A 23380-nucleotide genomic window follows, 5' to 3' on the forward strand; every position below is an offset into this window, starting at 1 on the left:
GAAGAAATATTCGGCAAACATGTAAATAGAATTATTTATTTAATTTTTTTTATCTCCTGCGCAGGAAAAATTACAAAAGTGTACAAAATTACAAAAATTTCAAAATTTTGTTATAAAATAACAAAAAGAGAAAGGAGACAGACATGTCAGCAAGTTTTACCTTTCGAGCATTGTTGCCAAAATCAACGTCTCCAGCTGATAAGCACCCTGCTGCGGAAGTTGAATGCTGTGGAGATTTAGGAGTTTTTTCCAACACATCACAAAATTTCTCTACAGCTGCAGATTCGACACTGACAACTTCACCGCATACTTTAATTATTTGGAAACCAGTGCGATGCTTGAACCTATTAAACCACCTGTTGCTTGCCATGAACTTGGCTTAGGGTTCGCTGTACTTATCCTTAATATCTTCATAAATACTTCTTGCTTTTGCTTGAATGGCCATTGGACTCAGGAGCACTCACTTCTGAATCTGATTTTCTATCCATATTATTAATAGCTTTTCCATCTTCGATATATAGCACTTGAATGCTATTTTGTGATAACTGTTGATCTTGGATAGCATTGATCCTTTAACATGTTCTTTTTATATGTGCACTGTCCCTTAAAATACAGTAAACCCCCGCTATTCGCCGGAGTTACGTTTCTGAGAAATGCCACGAATACTGAAAACGCAAATACTGAGTTATGGCTCCCATAGTAATAAAGGGGTTCCGTTCCAAAGTATGAAATATATAAGAAAAACTAGTCTAAAATTTTGTCTATGTATGTATTATATGTATCTTCATAATATGACTATATACATAGACAGTACATAGTGAAATGCAAGCATATGGCATCGAAATGAAAATAAGAAACAATTTAATATTAAATGTAATATTTATTAGAAATTTCAAACAAATCTTTCAAACCAGTGCCTTTGCTAGCTAAAAACTTATCCCACCAGTGCTATCACCAGTTTCGCTAAAATGTTCATAAAGGAGTTTTGCCTTTTCATGAATAATGAGTGAACTTAACGTTCATGTTAAGTACACTCATTAATTTTTGTACGGGTTAGAAAGAACTTGTCCATAATAAAGTCACTTTCTTCCATTACCACACTCGAAAAAATGGAATTTTATTTTGAGTTCGGTCTTCTATCCACAGATTTAAAGCCTTTTCCAATTTTTCTAATTTAACATCACGAGTTACAGAGCAAATTTTTGAAGCAATTAACGTGTTTTCACGGACACTACAACGAATTTTTTCTTCCGATTTTTGATTGGTCATACTGTTGACTCATTGATTTTATAATGTTTTGCCACTGAGGAGACACTTTCACCATTAGAAATTTTGTCTAATAGCTCAATTTTATTCGCTAATGTCATCACCTTCTTTGATATTTTCACATTTCCCTTGTTATTTGTAGCCAAAGTTTTGTACAGGTTAGAAAGAACTTGTCCACAATAAAGTCACTTTCTTACGTTAACACTCTCGAAAAATTCGGTTTTACACTGCAAAATGGTAGATTTATCACTTTTGTAAGCATATCAATTTATAAATTGATAAATTTATTCAATTTATAAGCATATAAATTAAAAGCATACGATGAAACCTTCCATGACAAGCTCATAACACATACTGAACAAGGATTAGCGAGAAACATCCACACTCGCGATTTTGTCACCCCCCTCTCCCCCCACCCAATGAGTGGCGCCTCCGTAGCCAGGTGGGAAGGAGCAGCAGTGCATAACATACGCTTCTTGATTAGACCGGGGTTCGAGCCAGTCACCACCAAATATGGATGATGCGGAAAGGTCAGGGAATGACCACCGCATATCCCGGAGTAATATGGCCTAAGCTGCTAATGCTCCTAAAAACCAAACAACAACAACAACCACCCAATGAGCACTGTTTTTAACAGGGAAAGATAATTTTAGCCACGCTCAGGTTTTTTTTTTTTTTTAGCCACGGCGCTTTAAAATTCACATATTTTTAGGTTTCATTTTATATTAAATCGGCTACCGCGAATAGTGGGAGTTTACTGTAGTATTGACTGCTGAAGCAGCGAGGCCTGATTCTGTGCAATAGATGACAAACTTTGTCCTACTTCGTACTTCTTAATTAATGATCTTCATTTCTAAATTGATTTTGTTTAGTTTCCTAGCAATACTAGCATTTGCACTTTTCGTTGGTCCCTATCCCTTCTCCATTGTAATAAATAAATAAATAGCATTAGCATTAGTAGAGGCATTTAATGTAAGAAAGCAAGCTTATGCAGCATCAGCCAAAAAAAAAAAAAAAAAACCACTTCCACTTCACCCCACTGTTTGTTCGAAATACTTGTCCAGCTGAGCCTTAAACTTATTTAGTCTATCAACTTCCACGACAAGGGATGGAAGTCTGTTCCACCAAACAACCACCCGCTGGCTAAAGGCACACGTCTATCCTACATCTTTCTTTCCTCAATTTGAATTTATGCCCTCTCAGGTGATTATTCTGAGCAAGAGGAAGAATCCCATCAGCATTGAGCATGCTCAAACCATTCAAGGCTTTATACACCTCTGTCAGATCACCTCGCTGGTGCCTAGTCTCCAGACACTGTAATTTGCAAAACTTAAGCCTTTCTTCGTAAGAGCACCCCTTTGTTCCATTCACTAATCTTGTTGCCCTTCTCTGTATTCGTTCCAGCAGCTCTACATCCTTCTTGAAATGAAGCCTCCAGACCTGTATACAGTACTCTAGGTGTGGCCTGACCATTGATTTATACAAGGGAATAATCACCTCCTTATCCCTGCTAGAAAAATTCCTATATATCATTGACAATACACCATGAGCTACTCTTGCAGCCCGTCTGCACGGCTCAGAGAACTTCATATCTGCCTGCACAATTACCCCAGGTCCTTTTCATTCTCTACCACTGTCAGTGTAGTACCACAGAGTTGATTCGTTGCTGTGGGGTTGCTGTTTCCCATATGTAGTACTTTACATTTGTCAATGTTAAACTTCATTTGCCACCTCTCAGCCCATCCCAAACTTTCCAGATCCTGTTGCAGCAGCATAGTGTCAGTAGTGTCCTTGACAACCCTGCCAACCTTTGTATCGTCTGCAAACTTGGACATTAAGCTTGATATACCATCATCAATATCATTTATAAATACAGAAAACGATAATGGACCCAACACTGAACCCTGAGGGACTCCACTAATAACATTAGTCCACGATGAGCAGTGTCCATTGATTACCACTCTGTCTTCTCCCCCTCAACCACCCCTTTATCCATAACAGCAATTTGCCTCCAATGCCACACTGCTCCAATTTGTGCAGCAGTCTTCCATGTGCAACAGTATCAAAAGCCTTTCTAAGATCCAAGTATATAATATCAGAGTTATTCCCTGCATCCAGTTCCTTTGTGACTGCATCATAGTATCCAATCAAATTGCTCAGGCAAGACTTCCCCTTAACAAAACCATGCTGTGTCCGAGCTATAACTGAAGTCTTGTCTAAATGATCCTGCAGTGCTTCTTTAACTAGTGCCTCCATTAATTTTCCTGGAACAGAAGTTAAACTCACAGGTGTATAATTGCTTGTGTCAGCCTTTGATCCTCCTTTGTGAATTGGGGTCACATTTGCACACCTCCAGTCTGCGGGTACCTCCCCTGAGTCCAAGGAAGCTCTCATAATTATGGCTAAGGGTTTGCTTACTTCCTTTGCTGCCTCCTTTAATATAACTGGATAGATCCCATCCACCCCAGGTGCCTTTCTTGTGTTTATCTTCAACAGTTTCTCTTCCACTTTACTCTCAGTTATTACAAGATTCTCTAGCTTACTGCTAGAGTTGAATACACCCCTGGCTTTCCCCTCCCTAAATAACTCATGTGTGAATGTCGATGCAAAATATTCAATTAGGTTGTTAGCTACCTGAAATGGATCATCAACAGTAGACCCATCGATGTCAAGTGGACCAATCTGATTCATCCCCTTCCTTCTAGAGTTTACATAAGTAAAGAACTCTGCTGTTTTTCTTTGCATCCCTTGCCAAAGATTTCTCGTACTCTGCCTTCGGCTGCCTAACCTCCTTTGTAACTTGGTTACAGATCAACTTGTATCTATCATAGGCTTCTGCGTCATGTGTTAATTTGTATGTATCCCATGCATGTTTCTTCTCTGCCATATGCCTCATCAGTTCATCTGACATCCATTTAGGCCTAAACCTTGAACAATATTTCTTAGTTGGTATGTAAAGCCTAGTAGCTTCCAAGATAAGTTCTTTGAATGCTTCCCATTTTGCATTTGCTGTTGGTAACATCATCAGTTGGTCCAACTGTATAGAATTTAAATACTGTCTCAGTCCATCATAGTCGCCTTTACGAAAGCAATAACCCTTCCCTTTACCCCTAATGGTAGTTACCTCTTTGAGTAAATCCCACTTCAGCACACTGTGATCACTGCCACCTAGTGGTTCATTTATCTGCAGATTCTTAATGCATGAAGAATCACTGCTGATAATCAAATCAAGAATATTACTCCCTCTAGTTGCCTCCCGAACATGCTAATGTAGAAAACAATCATCCAATAAATCCACAAAAGCGTTGCTAGTGTGTAGCCCCCAAACTCCAGTCAATATCTGGGAAATTAAAATCTCCCATTATAAGACTCTCTGATTTACTGGCCCACTCTATTTCCCTGTACAGTTTCTTATTATACTCATCAGAGTCATTAGGCCCATAGCACACTCCTACTCTCAATTTTGATCTCCCAATGCTTATGTCACACCAAACTGACTCGACACTACACTGTCCAGCGATGTCCACTGGCTTCACTTCCTTGGATTTTATGTATTTCTTAACTAATAGCATAACCCTTCCTCCCTTCCTATCCAGTCTATCCTTTCTGTAGACATTGTACTCCCCAAATTCCAGTTCTGCATTCCTTATATCTGTGTGACAAAAAGTCTGATATCCCAACAATATCTGCCTTTGATGTTTTGAGCAATACCTCAAATTCATCAAATTTATTTACTAAACTCCTAGCATTGGTGAACACAGTATACATGCACCTATTTCTATTCTTAGCTACCCTAACACAACCCATGCGTTTACTTGTACCGCAATGACTCCCAGCAGTCTCTGAAATATCGTGAATCTTGTTTTTCAGGCTTCTGCTCATTCCAATAGAAGCAGTGCAAGAATCTCTTTCACCTCTGCCAGTGGCTACTGTTAATCTATTCGTCTTTGTATCCCCACAAGCTAGCAGTTTTCCGACCCACCTAACACTGCCTCGATAGCATCAGCAAATACTCTTGCACCCTTTCTATTTAAGTGTATCCCATCCCTGTAGAAGCAATCTCTCCTGTTAACAAGTACAGTCCAGGCTGAAAAAAATTCTACCCCTTGAGCCTTGCACAATCTTTCCAGGGCCGAATTGATCGACAAGGCTCTCATCATATACTCCCTCCTATCGTGTGTGGGCAGAATTGCACACTTTCAAATTCAACCCTATTTCACGGCTTTTTTTTCAACAGTGACCTGTACTTGTTAAGCAATTCTGCCGGTCTCCTACTCTTAATATCATTAGTGCCAACGTGTACAACTATATCACCTTTTGTGCCCTTAAAAGATGATATCTGCTCTACAACGTCATCAACCTTTGCCCCTGGCAGACATACCCTGGTCCTGTTCCACCTATCCTTTTTACAAAGCATATTCCCCGTTTCCCTGACAATAGTCACCAACAGCTACTAGTTCCTTTGGGACCAGCGCATTCTGCCTTGGGGGTTGCCGCTGTGTTTCACGATGCCCAAGTGCAATCTCTGGCGTTGATGTGGGCAGCTGAGAGCTTGATGGGCCCCTCAATTTAGTTTCTTCGAGGGCATCCACCCTGTCCTTCAAGCTCTCATATAGGCCCATAAGAACGCTGAGTTGTTGCCTGATTTCGATACACTCCTTGCATCGCGCACACACAAAGACATCCCCCATGGCAATATCATGTCCCGTACCTGAATGCTCCACAAACATCATGCAAGCTGTGCATTTTAGAAGGCTGTGATTCAGAAGGCAAAACTGCTCCCCTCAGTTCTCCTCTGAGCCACAGCACTTCCATTAGCTTGAGCCTTTTGTTTTGCTGCTCTGGTCTGAGTCATGATTACTTTTAATTTAAATAAAATTTCAATTTCAGTTTATAACCCTAACTTATCTCCCAACACAGTTATAATGATATATATATATATTTTTAGTGTCAAGTATTTACTATCATCGGTTTGGCTGAAACAAGAAGAAGAAATGAATCACTTATAAGTTTATCAAGCAGAAATCTGCCGTACACCAATGGAAACAGTGAAAGGAGTGAAGGTGGAGTTGGGTTTCTGGTCCATAAAGATTTTAAAAACAGCATTTTGGAATTCAAAAGTACATCACCAAGGGTGTCAAGACTAATACTCAAGATTTCTAAGAGGTACAAGCTAAAGATTATAATGATTTATGCACCAACATCGAGCCATGATGATGAAGAGGTTGAAGAAATGTACACCGAAATTGAGAGTCTTTTAGATGAGCAGAAAACCCACTACACTATTATTATGGGGGACTTCAATGCTAAGGTTGGGAAAAGGCAAAACAGCACAGAAAGAGGAACTATAGGAAATTTTGGAATTGGTGAAAGAAATAAAAGAGGTGAAAGACTTGTGGAATTTGCAGAATCTCAAGGACTGTCAGTAATGAACACTTTTTTCAAGAAAAGGGTGAACAGAAAGTGGACATGGAAGAGTCCAAATGGATTAACAACTAATTAAATCGACTTCATCCTCACTAACAGAAGCTATATTGTGAATGATGTTACCGTCCTGAATAAGGTAAGTGTTGGAAGTGATCACAGAATGGTAAGATGTACACTTGATATAGATGTAGGAAAGGAAAAAACTGACTCGAGTAAATAATACAAAGGTCTTTGAGATAACAGAGGAGGAGAAAAAGCAGTATGTACTGGAACTTAAGAACAAGTTTGAGCTTCTGCAGACTGCTCAGGACCAAGATATCGACGAGGAATATTACAACTTTCTGAAAGTGATAAAGCCTAAGAAACCTATAGGGAAAAAGAAATCCAAAGAAGAAAAAATTAGTCAAGAAACGCTTGTCATGATGAACCGAAGACGACAAATGAAGAGCAAGAAAAACACTGACAGGGAGAAAATTGAGTATACTGAGTTATGCAAAGCCATTAGAAAGAGATTCAGAGAGGACATAAGAAGATTTAACACAAGAAAAGTAGAACAAGTATTAAGGGAAAACAAAGGATTTAAATCAGCAGCCATGAGCAGTAATACAGAAAGACAAATGATCCTGAAACTGAAGAATAGCGATGGTGTACTTATAAACAGCAGAGAAGGCATAATTCAAATAGCAGAAGACTACTATAGAGAATTATACAAGGAGCGAGGGAATGATACCAGCAGTGGGGAAGACGGATTGCAAAGTAGCAACACATAAGACATACCCGATATTCTTCCTGATGAGGTAGAACATGCATTGAAGAAAATGAAGAATCGGAAAGCCCCGGGGGAAGATGAAGTTACTGTAGAGTTGTTAAAATTGGGAGGAAGAGACATAACACAAAAACTGGCAAGGCTCTTCACAAAGTGCATTAGAAAAGGTGTGACGCCTAAGCAGTGGAATAATGCAATCATAGTTTTGCTGCATAAGAAAGGAGATAAATCAGAAATTGGAAATTATAGACCAATTAGCTTGTTATCCCACATCTACAAGTTGTTCACAAGGGTCATTACTAACAGATTAGAAAGTATACTTGATGAGAATCAACCGAAAGAGCAAGCTAGCTTTAGGACAGGATTCTCAACTATGGATCACCTTCACGTAATATCACAGCTAATGGAGAAAGCAAATGAATATAAAACACCATTATGCCTGGCATTTGTGGATTATGAAAAGGCATTTGACTCCATACAGCATAAGGCAATGTTTCGGGCACTGGAAAGACAAGGCATAGATACCCCATATATTATGATTTTGAAGAAAATATATGAGAATTCTACCTCCTTTATTAGACTAGACAAAGACAGTAGGAAATTTAAAATTGAGAAAGGAGTTCGACAAGGAGACACAATATCTCCGAAGCTGTTTACTGCTGCCCTGGAGATAGCTTTCAGAAGATTAGACTGGTCGCAGAAAGGAGTCAATGTGAACGGAGAGTACCTAAACCATTTATGATTTGCACATGACATTGTGGTCATAAGCCACGATCCCAAAGAATTAGAGGTAAATCTTAATCAGTTATGCACAGTTAGTAAGGATTTTGGACTAAAGATGAATATGGCTAAAACAAAAGTAATGATGAACAAGTATGCCACTGAAAGGGAAATAATGATTGAAGGAGCAGTAATTGAAAAGGGGGAGTCGTATACTTATCTGGGACAAGTTATTAGCTGTAATAATGATAAATGGTTGGAAGTCAAGAGAAGAATAAATTTTGGATGGATAGCATTCAGGAAATATAGTCACATACTGAAGAGCAATATCCCAGTTTGTCTGAAACGTAAAATAATGAATCAATGTATACTCCCCACCATGACTTATGGAAGTGAAACTTGGGCACTCACCAAAAGAATGGAAGAGAAGCTGAGAATTACACAGCGAAGAATGGAACGAATTATACTGGGAATCAGACTGTTAGATAAGAAGAGAAACACATGGATTAGGCAGCAAACTCAAGTAAAGGACATTCTTATCAAAACTAAAGAACTAAAATGGTCTTGGGCAGGACACATAGCTCGAAGACATGATGACAGATGGACTAAAAAAATAACAGAATGGTACCCAAGAGGAGCTAGAAGAAAACCTGGAAGACAAAGGCGGAGATGGATAGATGAAATTCATGAGTTTTTGGCTAGTAAATGGATGGCCAGTGCTCAAAACAGAAGGAACTGGAAAGTTGCTGGAGAGGCCTTCATCCTGCAGTGGATTGAAAATGGCTGATGATGATGATTAACTATCTCCGAGTTCCCTTTATATAACTTCCGTATCAGTTATGTATTAATTAATTATGTTACGTTTGTAGTCTAAGTCGGTATATGTATTTAGTTAAAGTGCAATTTAAATGCCAACGAAGTTCGACAAGGTTAATAGATTTTACCGATCGCTGAAAATATTATAACCTATACTATTCTAACGCTATCTGGGTTTGATATATAACGATCGTATGACAAAGACAAAGGTGGGAATTTACGAACGGTAATCTATGGACACTTAAGTATTAATTAACTTTCAAATCTCGCTGTCTTCTCCCCCTCAACCACCCCTTTATCCATAGCAGCAATTTGCCTCCAATGCCACACTGCTCCAATTTGTGCAGCAGTCTTCCATGTGCAACAGTATCAAAAGCCTTTCTAAGGTCCAAGTATATAATATCAAAGTTATTCCCTGCATCCAGTTCTTTTGTGACTGCATCATAGTATCCAATCAAATTGGTCAGGCAAGACTTCCCCTTAACAAAAGCATGTTGTGTCCGAGCTATAACTGAAGTCGTCTAGATGATCCTGCAGTGCCTCCATTAATTTTCCTGGAACAGAAGTTAAACTCACAGGTCTATAATTATTTGTGTCAGCCTTTGATCCTCCTTTGTGAATTGGGGTCACATTTGCACATCTCCAGTCTGTGGGTACCTCCCCTGATTCCAAGGAAGCTCTCATAATTATGGCTAAGGGTTTGCTTACTTCCTTTGTTGCCTCCTCTAATATAACTGGATAGATCCCATCCATCCCAGGTGCCTTTCTTGTGTTTATCTTCAACAATTTCTCCTCCACTTTACTCTCAGTTATTACAAGATTATCTAGCTTACTGCTAGAGTTGAATACACCTCTGGCATTCCCCTCCCTGAATAACTCCTCATGTTTGAATGTCGATGCATAATATTCATTTAGTTTGCTAGCTACCTGAGCAGGATCATCAACAGTTGCCCCATCGATATCAAGTGGAACAATCTGATTCATCCCCTTCCTTCTAGAGTTTACATAAGTAAAGAACTCTTTGCTGTTTTTCTTTACATCCTTTGCCAAAGATTTCTCGTAATCTGCCTTCACCTGCCTAACCTCCTTTGTAACTTGGTTACAGATCAACTTGTATCTATCACAGGCTTCTGTGTCATGTGTTAATTTGTATGTATCCCATGCATTTTTCTTCTCTGCCATATGTCTCATTAGTTCATCTGACATCCAAGATAATTTTAGCCATGCCCATGTTTTTTTTAGCCACGGCGCTTTAAAATTCACATTTTTTTAGGTTTCATTTTAGATTAAATCGGCGACCGCGAATACAGATACTGCAAATAGCGGGCGTTTACTGTAGTATTGACTGTTGAAGCAGTGAGGCCTGGTTCTGTGCAATAGATGACAAACTTTGTCCTACTTCGTACTTCTTAATTAATCATCTTCATTTCTAAATTAATTTTGTTTCGTTTCTTAGCAATTCCAGCATTTACACTTTCCGTTGGTCCCTATCCCTTCTCCATTGTAATAAATAAATAGGAATGAAGAGGTTCTGAAAATTTATTTATGATTTTTATATGATTGAAGATTTCAGTGAAGGAGAACTCATTTTGCCATAATACCCTAACATGAGAACCCACAGAATTCCAGTTATCTGGATTATCGCAAATGCAATAAGATTCAGTTTACTGCCCGTCTATAATAAATTGCCCTAACAGAAATGCCCAGTAAACCGGAAAGCGCAAATTGTTTTTATTGTTTTATTGTAGTGACCTCCAGAAAGGTGTTTTAGAAAAATATCACAGAGGCGTTCAAAATTGATTCTTGTAACGGAACATATAATAATGATGGAAGTGTATTGCAATTTCCATTATAAAAATGACCTTTTAGAGAGATAAATAGCTTAGTTATATATTGAAAATATCAACTACTCATGTCTTGGAACGAATTACCAAAAAAAAAAAAAAAGTTATTGGGTTCACATGATATTTTCACGACACCTCCATTTATTACTGTGGGTTGAAAATATGTTTCCACATTTTTTTAAAATTTACACCGGCCGACTAAAACTTACGTAAAGTCAAATTTTCTTAAGTTGAGTATTGCGTAAGCCGGGGAGTGCCTGTACTTTGCATTTGTCAATGATAAACGTCAGTTGCCACCTCTCAGTCCATTTGCTCAAATTTTCTAGATCCTGTTGCAGCAGCGTATTGTCCGTAATGTTATTGGGAAAAGACAGAGTGATAATCAATGGACGGTGCGATTTGTGGACTAATGTTATTAGTGGAGTCCCACAGGGTTCAGTGTTGAGCCCACTGTTTTTTGAATTTTTATCAATGATATTGATGAAGGTATATCAGGCTTAGTGTCGAAGTTTGCAGATGATACAAAGGTTGGCAGGGTTGTTAATGACAGTAATGGCAGTGTGCTACTGCAACAGGATCTAGAAAATTTGGGCAAATGGGCTGAGAAGCCGCAACTGAAGTTTAACATTGACAAATGCAAAGTACTGCACATGGGTAGCAGTAACCCCAGAGAAATGTACCAACTATGTGGTGTTACACTCGGGGAAGTGGAAAAGGAAGGAGACCTGAGAATAATTGTGCAGTCAGATATGAAGTTTTCTGAGCAATGCAGACAAGCAGCTAGAGCATGGAGAAGGAGGTGATTATCCCTTTGTATAAGGCAATAGTCAGGCCACACCTTGACTACTACATACAGGTGTGGAAACTTCATTTTAGGAAGGATGTAGAGTTGCTTGTACAGAGACGGGCAAAAATTGGTGAGGGGAATGAAGGGGTCCTCTTACCAAGAAAGACTTGAGTTCTACAAATTGCAGTGGCTGGAGACTAGGCATCTGTGAGGTGATCTGATTGAGGTGTTCAGATCAGGTGATCTGATAAGGCCTTGAATGGGTTGAGCACACTGAATTCTGATGGAATTCTTCCGCTTGCTCAGATTATGAACCCGAGGGGACATCAATTTAAATTGAGGAAAGACAGTTGTAGAATAAATGTGCAGAAATTTGCCTTTATCCAGTGGGTGGTTAATTGTTGGAACAAACTTCCATCTGCTGTTCTGGAAGTTGGTTGCTTAAATAAATTCAGGGAGGAACTGGACAAACTTTTAGAGGGAATGGTTGTGTTAATTTTTTTTTTTTTTTTTGGCTGATGTTACATAAGCTCATATGCTTGCTGTCTTGCATCACATGCCTCCATTATTATTATTACTACTACTACTACTGCTGCTATTAAGCGTGTTATATCTTCATCAATATCATTGATAAATACAGAAAACAACAATGGGCCCCCATCACCAAACCCTGGAGGAATCCACTATTAACATTATTCCACAAAGAACAGTGTCCATTGAATACCACTCTCTGCAAACAGCAAGTTACTGTTTATGCCATACTTCATTCAAGGAATTAATTGTGGAAGCTACTAAAAGTTTCATACCTATTAAGAAATATTGTTCAAGGTTTAGGCCTAAATGGTTATCAAATGAACTAATGAGACTCGTGACAGAGAAGAAAAATGCATGGGATGCATATAAATTATCAGACAACACAGAATCATATGGCAGATATATAAGCTAGTCTATAATCAAGTCACAAAGGAGGTTAGGCAGGCGAAGTCAGATTACGAGAAATCTTTGGCAAAGGATGCTAAGAAAAACAGCAAGGATTTCTTTACTTAATAAACTTTAAAAGGAAGGGGATGAATCTGTTTGGTCCACTTGATATCGATGGTTCGACTGTTGATGATCCTGCTCAGATAGCAAACTAACTAAATGAGTATTTTGCATCTACATTCACACATGAGGAGTTATTAAGGTTTGAAAGTTCCAGAATATTATCAAATTGTAGCAGGGTGCTTAATGATTTTGTAATAACTGAGAGCAAAGTGGAGGAGAAATTGTTGAAGTTAAACATAAGAAATGCAGCTGGGGTGGATGGAATCTATCCAGTTAAATTAAAGGAGGCGACAAAGGAAGTAAGCAAACCCTTAGCCATAATTATGAGAGCATCCTTGGACTCAGGGGAGGTCTCCACAGACTGGAGATGTCTAAATGTATCCGCAATTCACAAACGGGGATTGAAGGGTGACACGAGTAATTACAGACCAGTTAGTTTAACTTCTGTTCCGGGTAAAATAATGGAGTTATTTTATAAATAATGGAGTCACTGGTTAAAGATGCATTGTAGGATCATCTAGACAAGACTGCAGCAATAATACAGACACAGCATGGGTTTGTTAAGGGAAAGTCTTGTCTGACAAATTTGATTGGATATTATGATGTGGTTACAAAGGAACCAGATGCAAAAAATAATTTTGATATCATATATTTGGATTTCAGGAAAGCTTTTGACACTGTTGCGCATGGAAGACTATTGTACAAATTGGAGCAGAATGGTATTAAGGGTAAGTTACTACAATGGGTAAAAGGATGGTTGAGTGGGAGAAGACAGAGAGTGGTAATCAATGGGCACTGCTTTTCGTTGTCTAATGTTATTAGTGGAGTCCCACAGGGTTTGGTTTTGGATCCACTGTTGTTTTGTATATTTATCAATGATATTGATGATGTTATATCAGACTTAGTGTCGAAGTTTGCAGATGATACAAAAGTTGGCAGGGTTGTTAATGACAGTAATGGCAGTGTGCTACTGCAACAGAATTTAGAAATTTGGGCAAATGGGCTGAGAAGTCGCAACTGAAGTTTAACATTGACAAATGCAAAGTACTGCATATGGGTAGTAGTAACCTCAGAGGAATGTACCAACTATGTGGTGTTACACTCGGGGAAAGTGAAAAATGAAGAAGACCTGGGAGTAACTGTGCAGTGCAGACAGGCTGCAAGGGCAGGTTATGGGGTTTTCTCAACGATATGTGGGAATTTTGCTAGCAGGGAAACGGAGGTGATTGTCCCTCTGTATATGGCAGTGGTCAAGCCACGCCTTGAGTACTGCGTACAGGTCTGGAGGCCTCATTTTAGGAAGGAAGTATGTAGATTTCCTTGAGCATGAACAGAGAAGGGCAACAAGATTGGTGAGGGGAACGAAGGGATCCTCTTACCAAGAGAGACTTATGTTTTGCAAATTGCAGCGGCTGGAGACTAGGCACCTGAGAGGTGATCTGATTGAGGTGTATAAGGCCTTGAATGGGTTGAGCACGCTGAATTCTGATGAGATTCTTCCACTTGTTCAGATTACAAACCTAAGGGGGCATAAATTCAAATTAAGGAAAGACAGATGTAGAATAGATGTGCAGAAATTTGCCTTTCACCAGTGGGTGGTTAATTGCTGGAACAAACTTCAATCTGTCGTTGTGGAAGTTGATAGGTTAAATAAATTTAAGGAGGAACTGGACAAACATTTATTGGGATTTGTTTTGTAAATTTTTTTTTTTTTTTTTTTTTATGGCCGATACTGTAAGCTCATTCACTTGCTTTCTTTCATCACATGCCACTACTACTACTTCTCCAATGTGTTTAGTGGTCTTCCATGTGCAACAGTATCAAAAGCTTTCCTAAAATCCAGTATATGATATCAAAATTATTTTTTTTTCCCAGTTCCTTTGTGACCACATGTAGTATCCAATCAAATTGGTCAGACAAGCTTTCCCCTTAACAAACCCATGCTGAATCTGAACTATAACTGCAGCCTTGTCTAGATCCCGTAGTGCTTCTTTAACCAGTGACTCCGTTATTTTCTCACTTTTCAACAGAAGTTAAACTAACAGGTCTGTAATTACTTGTATCACCTTTCGATCCCCCTTTGTGAATTGGGGATACATTTGCACATCTCCAGTCCGTGGGGTCCTCCCCTTAGTCCAAGGATGCCCTGATAATAATGGCTAAGGGCCTGCTTACTTCCTTTGCTGTCTCCTTTAATATAACTGGATAAATCTCATCCATTCCAGGTGCCTTTCTTAAGTTTAATTTCAATTTGTTCTCTGCTTTCCTTGCAGTTATTATAAAAGCAGCTCGCTCACTGCCAGAGTTTAATTCACCTCTGGCATTCTCTTCCCTGAATGACCCCTCATGTGTGAATGTAGATGCAAAATACTCATTTAGCTTGTCAGCTATCTGAGCAGGATCATCAACTCTCAAACCATCGATATGAAGTGGAAGAACTTGATTTATCCCCTTTCTAGAGTTTATATAAGTAAATGTCTTTGCTGTTTTTCGTAGCATCCTTTGCCAAATATTTCTTGTAATCTGCCTTTTTCTTGCCTAACCTCCTTTGTGACTTGATTACAGACCAGCTTACATCTACCATAGGTTTCTGTATCACCTGATAATTTCTATGCAATCCATGCATTTTTCTTCCATGCCACAAGTCATTAGTTCATTTGATATCCATTTAGGCACAAACCTTGTACAGTATTTCTTAGTTGGTATGAAAAGCCTAGTAGCTTCCAAGATTAATTCACTTGAATGCTTCCCATTTAGAATTTCCTGTTGGTAACATCATAAGATTGTTCCACTCTATAGAATTTAAAAAAGGTCTGAGACCACTGTAGTCACCTTTATGAAAGTAAAAGCCTTTCTCTTTACAGCTGATTGTAGTTACATCTTTGAGTAAATCCCAGATCAGTACACTGTGATCACTGCCACGTAGTGGTTCATTTATTTGCAGATTCGTAATACATGAATAATCACTGCTGGTAATCAGATCAAGAGTATTACTCCCTCTGGTTGCCTCTCGAACATATTGCTATAGAAAATAATCATCCTCTAAATCCACAAAAGTCTTGCTAGTGTGCGAGTGACCAACCCACAGTTCCAGTATATATATCTGGAAAGTTAAAATCTCCCATTATAAGAAAAGAGAGAGGAATCTCTCTTTTACCGGGGAGTTGCAGTATAAAATATGTCCACTGGTTGAACCAAAAAAGGGCTGCATTTTATCTTTGGAAATAAAGCTTGGATTAACGAAGAATTTTGTTAAGGGTCTAGATAAAGAAGGAAGTGGATTCTGCTCCCGAACGGAAGTGTTTTTCAGCTAAACAGATGGAAAACTGAAAGAAGGAATTTTCATTGGGCCGCAAATAAAGAGTCTCCTCAAATATGATGTATTTGAAACAAAGCTACAGGATACTGAGCTTGGTGTCATTTAAAGCAATAGTCCATGGATTTCTTGGAAGAAGGAAAAGATAATTATGAATCTCTGGTGTCAACTTTACTGCAATGTTATCAAGGTAATGGCTGCCAATTTTCTTTGAAAATTAATTTTATTCATTCCCATCTTAGTTTTTTCCCCTCGAAATTTGAGTGGTGTAAGTGATAAGCAAAAGAAACGATTTTATCAGGTCATATCCATGATGGAAAATCAGTACCAAGGTTGCTGGGGTATTGCCATAATGCAGAATTTTTATCTTCAGCTACATGCTGGAGGGAAGCAAAATGGACTATAAGAAAATCTGTGTGGCAAAAATAAAGGAATGAAATAGAATGTACGTAGTGAGTTGTGTTTGATTAAAGTATTTTAAAATAAGACTGATTTTTATGATAGCATATGTATTATTGTATGATATTGGAAATTGGTTCGTTCATTAAGTTACTAAAATTTTAGTCTGTCTTTCAGTGAAGCATGATAGAGATATAAGTTTATTATTTTTGGAATCAGTAGATCAGTTTTCTTTAGAATCTACAACTTTTGATCCAGAGGTATGAAAAAAATTATTTTGTTGGTTTATTGATTTGTAAGAAATCTTCTGTTCCAGAAAAGGTTTGTATTAAAAGTTTTATGAATTCCAATTTCTTTAAATTGACAGGTATGATATCACGAGGGTTATTCCTGAAGTAATGCACACTGTGCACATTACTCCTCATTCCATACGCCTGCATGACTGACACTTAACACGATAATAATAGTGCAGCATTATAGTTCTCAGCATTATAGTTCTCGAAACAGAGTTCCTACATTCAGGAACCTATTGTAGAGACTTTGGATGGTGATATTACTTGAGGTCAGATTACAGTTTCAGATCAAAGATCTTTTTTCAAAGGTGAAACTTAATGTGGTCAAACATGACAAATTGATGAATTTGTGTCAGCATTGTAGGAAGTTTGACAAGTCAAGTAGATCATAGTATGATTTCACATTGGTCTCAAATTCAAGGTCTGATCAGTGTTAAAAGATAAGCAGTGGTCATGTAGACTGAGAACATTTGTGGACAATACATCAGCAGGCCTTATTATCCATTTCGGAGGAAGGCAGATGTATGATTTGTGAAGAAATAGCCAACAAATCTGGATAAATGAAAAGTTGCCTCCTGATGGGTCCTACATTTGCTGTCAGATGATCAATGAACAAAGCATAAATAAACTGCAACACGTACTTGCACATTGCTGATAAGGAGGTGAATAGTTTTCAAAACACACTGTTACTATTGCTGAGGCATGGACACAACTTCAAACAACCTGAAGTTAAGCCACTATCAGCTAAGTGGCAGCATCTGTCTTGCCACATCTCTCTGAATGTCACAGGCAACAACCAAAGGTGAAACAAATTGGTCATGATCAGCAGCATAATGAGGACATTATTGCTGCTGATCATGTGTCACTTGGAAGATCGGTAACTGGACATTACTATGCAATATTTTTTTGTCAGAAATTATGCCTGAAAATTCATCAAAAGTGACAATAGATGTAAGTCATTGTTCTTGTACTCCACTAGAATGCAAGAACTCATAACACAAATTCCGTGCAGCTTGTTTTCACTGAAAACAAGTGGGAAGCACTACCTCATCCACTTATAAGTGTGATGAGTACTTGCAATTATGATCTGTTCCCCAAGCTCAAGAAATTATTGCGTGGACAAAGATTTTTGTCTTTAGTGTTTAGAAGCATTGAGTACAGCCATGGCCATTGGTTTTGCTGATGACCATTAAGCTGTCCGATGCATTGGCTTTAGCATTAGCAAAGGCACAAAAAGCAAGCTTATATAGCATCAGCCAAAAAAAAAAAAAAAAAAAAAAACACAACACTCTTTTCATTTCACCTATCCACTTAATTAGCAAATAGCTAAACTTCATTTAGAAATTACCAGAACATTGGGAAGCTGTCATATGTTATGAAGGAGGCTACATTGAAGATTTTTAATGTAAAATACAGTATTTTATAAAATAAATTGTTAATGTGTTTCTTTAACTTATATGGCTTGTATCACTGGCTTGCATCACTGAACATCACTCCATTCCAACCTCCAAGTGACCTATACATTACACCACTAAAGGCATGTGTGACATCAAGTGAGCGATAAAGTTTAGTGAGATTTAAAATCACAGTTCTGCTTTCATCAAATTATTGTGTGGGATCACTTGGAGTACAAAAACATTCCTAATCTGAGTGAAAATGCCTGACCTGTTTGCCAATGACATCCATCAGATATACTGGCCCTGCCTTTCATATGTGCTGGAAGTTCCTCTTCCTGGTCTTCAGGCATGCTTCTTCTTCCTGTTATGTCCAACATTGATGAAATGTTGCCACTTCAGTATTTATGTATCTCTAACTTTCTGTTTAGAAGCTCTTGTACAACTCATTCAGTAATATCATTGAATGACATTCTGTCCTCTTGTAGACAGAGACTATCTGTCTTCTTTCAAAGCCTGTCAGTTGGATATACTGAGCAATTTGTTTTCGTATTGCTCTTGGAATACAATAAATTAATTTTTGACTCAAAAGATAATTTTAACTCTACAGTTTGCTCATAAAGAATGTTATGTCTTTTAGTACTAATGAAATTCCCTGAAAATTTAATCATTTATTCCTGTGATCCCTGCCAACATTATCACCAGTCTTTCATAGTGTTCTGGTTTCTGTTTCCTTTACTGTTCTGGTAAACATTTATTCTGGTTAAAAAAAAAAAAAAAAAAAAATCTTATTTTATAAAGTGCAAAAATTGTGTTTGTAGCATGTATGTGTGAAAATGAGTGGTTGAAGGAATGCAATAATTAATTATATATTAATTTATTAATGTTTTATTCTCAGGAGCTGATGCAGGTCGTATTGTTATCTGGAATATGGCCCCTGTAATTGATGCAGATGATGAAAAAGATGAAAATGTTCCCAAAATGCTATGTCAAATGGATAATCACCTAGGTTGGTAATGTAAATTTTATTTAAAATAGAAATAACATTGTTATATTATTTATTATTATTATTTTTTAAACCTAAGAGATACAGCAACTGGTTGTAATAGAGCTTAACCCTGAAGTAGTTTTCTGGGGTTTAAGAGACCCAAGGTCTTTTTGCAGGCAGAAAAAAAAATTATTAGAACAGTTTAATCTAAAAATATTTCATGACTAAATGCCTAAGAGTATGAAAGAGTTGGTTTATGCATGGTTATTGCATGTACATCATTCCTACTACCAAGGTAGTATGAATACATTGTTTAATTGTATCTCATATTGTGATTGCCTTCACAACGAGTGGCCGAGGTATTGCACTCCTTTGAATAAGTAACGCTTCACCAGTGGAGAAGACTAATGTTACTTATTCTTGACAGATACCACCACCCAAATGGCACTGTTTCAAAGCTTGTTCCTCATCGGAGGGTGGACAAGTACCCTGTTGCAATAGTGACAACCCAGTTATGAAGTATAAGTCCACAGTATGAGAGATGCTTGATGGTGTGCGTGGTTTAATCTAAAAATATTTCTTGACTAAATTAGCAAGATTATTGCATGTACATTCTATGTAAATGCCTAAGAGTATGAAAGAGTTGGTTTATGCATGATTACTGCATGTATATCATTTCTACTACCAAGGTAGTATGAATGCATAGTTTAATTATTCATACTACCTTGGTAGTAGAAATGATGTACATGCAGTAACCATGCATAAACCAACTCTTTCATACCCTTAGGTATTTAGTCAAGAAATATTTTTAGATTAAACCATGCACACCATCAAGCATCTCTCGTATTGTGGACTTATACTTCATAACTGCGTTGTCACTATTGCAACAACAGGGTACCTACCCACCACCGATGAGTAAGCCAACAAGCTTCAAAACAGTGCTGACTGGGTGGTGGTATCTACCAAGAATAAATAAAATTAGCAAGGCTTACTTAAATCTGGTTAAATCAGGTACTGCAGGCTTACTTAACAAGTAAGCCTTTTATCCCAGGAACGAAATTATAGGTGTGAAGACTTAGATTTCTTGAGCTCCTGCAAACGATAAGTTTTTCTTGCACATTTTATCATATTTTTGATCAATTAACATATTAATTTGTATTTTACAAATAGATTAAATTAGTTTAGTAGCTTTCATTAGTTTATTTTTTAAATTTAGCTAGTGATTTTGTAAGTTAAGACTCTACTCGTACTGCTATTGTTGTACAGTAGAGTTTTGGGCAAGAATATCGTAGCACGTAACCAGTAGTGCAGAAGAATAGTAGAGTTTTAATTTTAATAAATGAGTAGTTTGAAGGTTTAATCACTTTTTGGGAATATATCTAACTATCTAAGGATATAACTAATTTAGCATTGTGAACATTAGGTAGAGCGTATATCTTGAACTTGACAGCATAAGGTATAATATAAAACTAGATAGCGTAATACGTATCACTGCATTAGCTTAGTATAGTATTGTATAGTCAAGTATAGTATAGTCTATTAATCAATTAAATTTATTAATCTTATTAATTTTCATTGTTAATAAATTAAATCATATTTAAACAGAAATCGTGCCCCAGACTAGAGCAGCAAAGCAATTTGCTGTGGTTTGGCAGAGAGCCGAAGGGGGAGATTCTCCAACACATCACAGCCTAAAAAATGTGCAACTTGGGAAATATTTGCAGAACTCTCTGGAATCTAGCCAAGGAGGATGTCTTTGTGTGTGTGTGTGCTAGGTGCAGAGAATGTCAAGATATTAGGCGGCAACTCAGCATTCTGATGGGTGTCCATGAGAGTTTGAAGAGTAGGATAGATGCCCTCGAAAGAACTAAAATTAATGACCCATCAAGCTCCCATCTGAACGGCAGAGCTCACTCTTGTGCATCAGGCAATGCAGCGACAATCTTCAGGGAAGAATGTGCTGGTCCCACAGGAGCTAGTTATTATTGGTGACTGTTGTCAGGGATACTGGAAATATATTGTGCAAAAAGGATAGGTGGAACAGGACCAGGGTATGTCTACCAGTTGCAAAAGATGATGTTGTAGAGCAGATATCATCATTTAACAGCACAAAGGGTGATATTGTTGTACATATTGGCACAATTGATGTTAAGAGAGTAGGAGATCTGTAGACTAACTTAGCAAGTATAGGTCATCGTTGAAAACAAGTCGCCAGTTAGGATTTAATTTGCAAGTGTCTGCATTTTTGCAAAGACATGATAAGGAGGAGTATGTGAGGAGTGTCTTCTCAATAAATTTGGCACTGGAGAGAATATACAAGGCAAATGGGGTAAAATTTTTCTCAGCCTGGGAGACAGATTGTTTCAACCAAGATGGGATACACATAAATAGAAAGGGCGCAAGAATATTTGCTGATGCTATTGAAAACTGCCAGCTTGGGGGGGGGGAGGATTTACAGACTAATGGATTAACAGCAGCCGCAGGCAGAGGGCAAAATGATTCTTGTACTGCTTCTATTGAAATGAGCAGCAGCCTGGAAAGCAAGGTGCTGTGGATTTCCAGGACTGCAGGGAGTTATCATGGAACAAATAAATACATGGGCTGTGTTGGATAACTAAGAGTAAGAATAGGTGCATGAATATTTGCATGTCACCAATGCTAGGAGTATAGTAAATAAATTAGATGAATTTGAGGTGCTGGTGAAGACCTCGAAGGCAGATATTGTTGGGATATCAGAGATGTGGTGTCACACAGAGATAAGGAATGCAGAATTGGAATTTGGGGAGTACAGTGTGTACAGAAAGGATAGAAAGTGAGGAGGGGTGATGCTTGTTGGTTAAGAAACATAAAATCTAAGAAAGTGCAACATTGAGTCAGTTTGGTGTGATATAAACACCGGGAAAGCAAAATTGAGTGTAGAAGTGTGTTATGAGCCTAATGACTCTGATGAGTACAAGGAACAACTGAACAGAGAGATACAGTGGGCCAGTAAATCAGATTGTCTTATAATGGGGGATTTTAACTTCCCAGATATAGACCAGAACTTGTGAGTTGGTCACTCACACACTAGCAAAATTTTTGCTGATTTATTGGATGACTGTTTCCTACGGCAACATGTTCGAGAGGCAACCAGAGGGAGTAATAATCTTGATCTGATTATCTGCATTGATTCTTCATGCATTAAGAATCTGCAGTTAAAGGAACCACTAGGTGGCAGTGACCACAGTGTGATGATGTGGCATTTACTTAAAGATGTAACTACCATCAGGAGTAAGGGCAAGGGTTTTTGTTTTTGTAAAGGTGACTACACTGGTTTCAGACAGTATTTAAATTCTATACAATGGGATCAGCTGATGATGTTACCAATAGCAAATTCTAAATGAGAACCATTCAAGGAAGTAATCTTGGAAGCTACTAGGCTTTTTTTTTTCCCAACTAAGAAATACTGTTAATGGTTTTTCGGCCTAAATGGATGGCAGATGTACTAATGATACTTGTAGCAGAGAAGAAAAAGGCATAGGATGCATATAATTATCAGGTGACAGAAGACTGTTAGATATATGCAGTCTGTAATCGAGTCATAAAGGAAATTAGGCAAGCGAAGGCAGATTGTAAGAAATCTTTGGTAAAGGATGCAAAAAAAAAAAAAAAACAGCAAAGACTTCTTTAAGTGTGTAAACTCTAGAAGGAATGGGATTAATCAGATTGGTCCACTTGATATCGATGGTTTCATTGTTAATGAACCTGCTGAGGTAGCTGACAAATTGAATGAGTATTTTGCATCTACATTCACACATGAGAAAGTCTCCAGGGAAGTAGAGAGGCCAGAAGCTTATCAAACTCCAGCAGGAAGATAAATGATTTTGGAATAACTGGGATCACAGTGGAGGAGAAATGGTTGAAATTAAACATCAAAAAGGCACCTGGGGTGGATGGGATCTATCCAGTTATATTAAAGGAGGCAACAAAGGAAGTAAGCAAATCTTTAACCATAATTATGAAAGCTTCCTTGGACTCAGAGGAAGACCCCATTGACTGAAAATGTGCAAATGTGTTCCCAATTCACAAAGCGGGATCAAAGGGTGACACGAGTAATTACAGACCTGTTAGTTTAACTTCTGTTCCAGAGAAGATAATGGAGTCACTGGTTAAAAAAGCACTGTAGGACATCTAGACTGCAGTTCTAGTTCAGACACAACATGGATTTGTTAAGGGGAAGTCTTGTCTGACCAATTTGATTGGATACTATGATGTAGTCACAAAGGAACTGGATGCAAAGAATAATTTTGATATGATATATTTGGATCTTAGAATGGCTTT

The 23380-nt window shown here is 37.9% G+C and overlaps 1 protein-coding gene across 1 annotated transcript in view; it reads left to right on the forward strand.

The window, feature by feature from the left end:
- LOC150088720 (protein HIRA-like) overlaps nt 1-23380 on the forward strand; it is a 375669-nt gene that overhangs the window by 44292 nt on the left and 307997 nt on the right. The window contains exon 3 of the mRNA XM_090369626.1: nt 18971-19081. Within this exon, the coding sequence (XP_090225752.1) occupies nt 18971-19081 (111 nt within the window). The remainder of the gene's footprint in view (nt 1-18970; nt 19082-23380) is intronic.

Source organism: Mastigoproctus giganteus, chromosome 3 (assembly GCF_048544385.1).
Source record: "Mastigoproctus giganteus isolate SK-2022 chromosome 3, ASM4854438v1, whole genome shotgun sequence".
Classification (NCBI taxonomy): Eukaryota; Metazoa; Arthropoda; class Arachnida; order Uropygi; family Thelyphonidae; genus Mastigoproctus; species Mastigoproctus giganteus.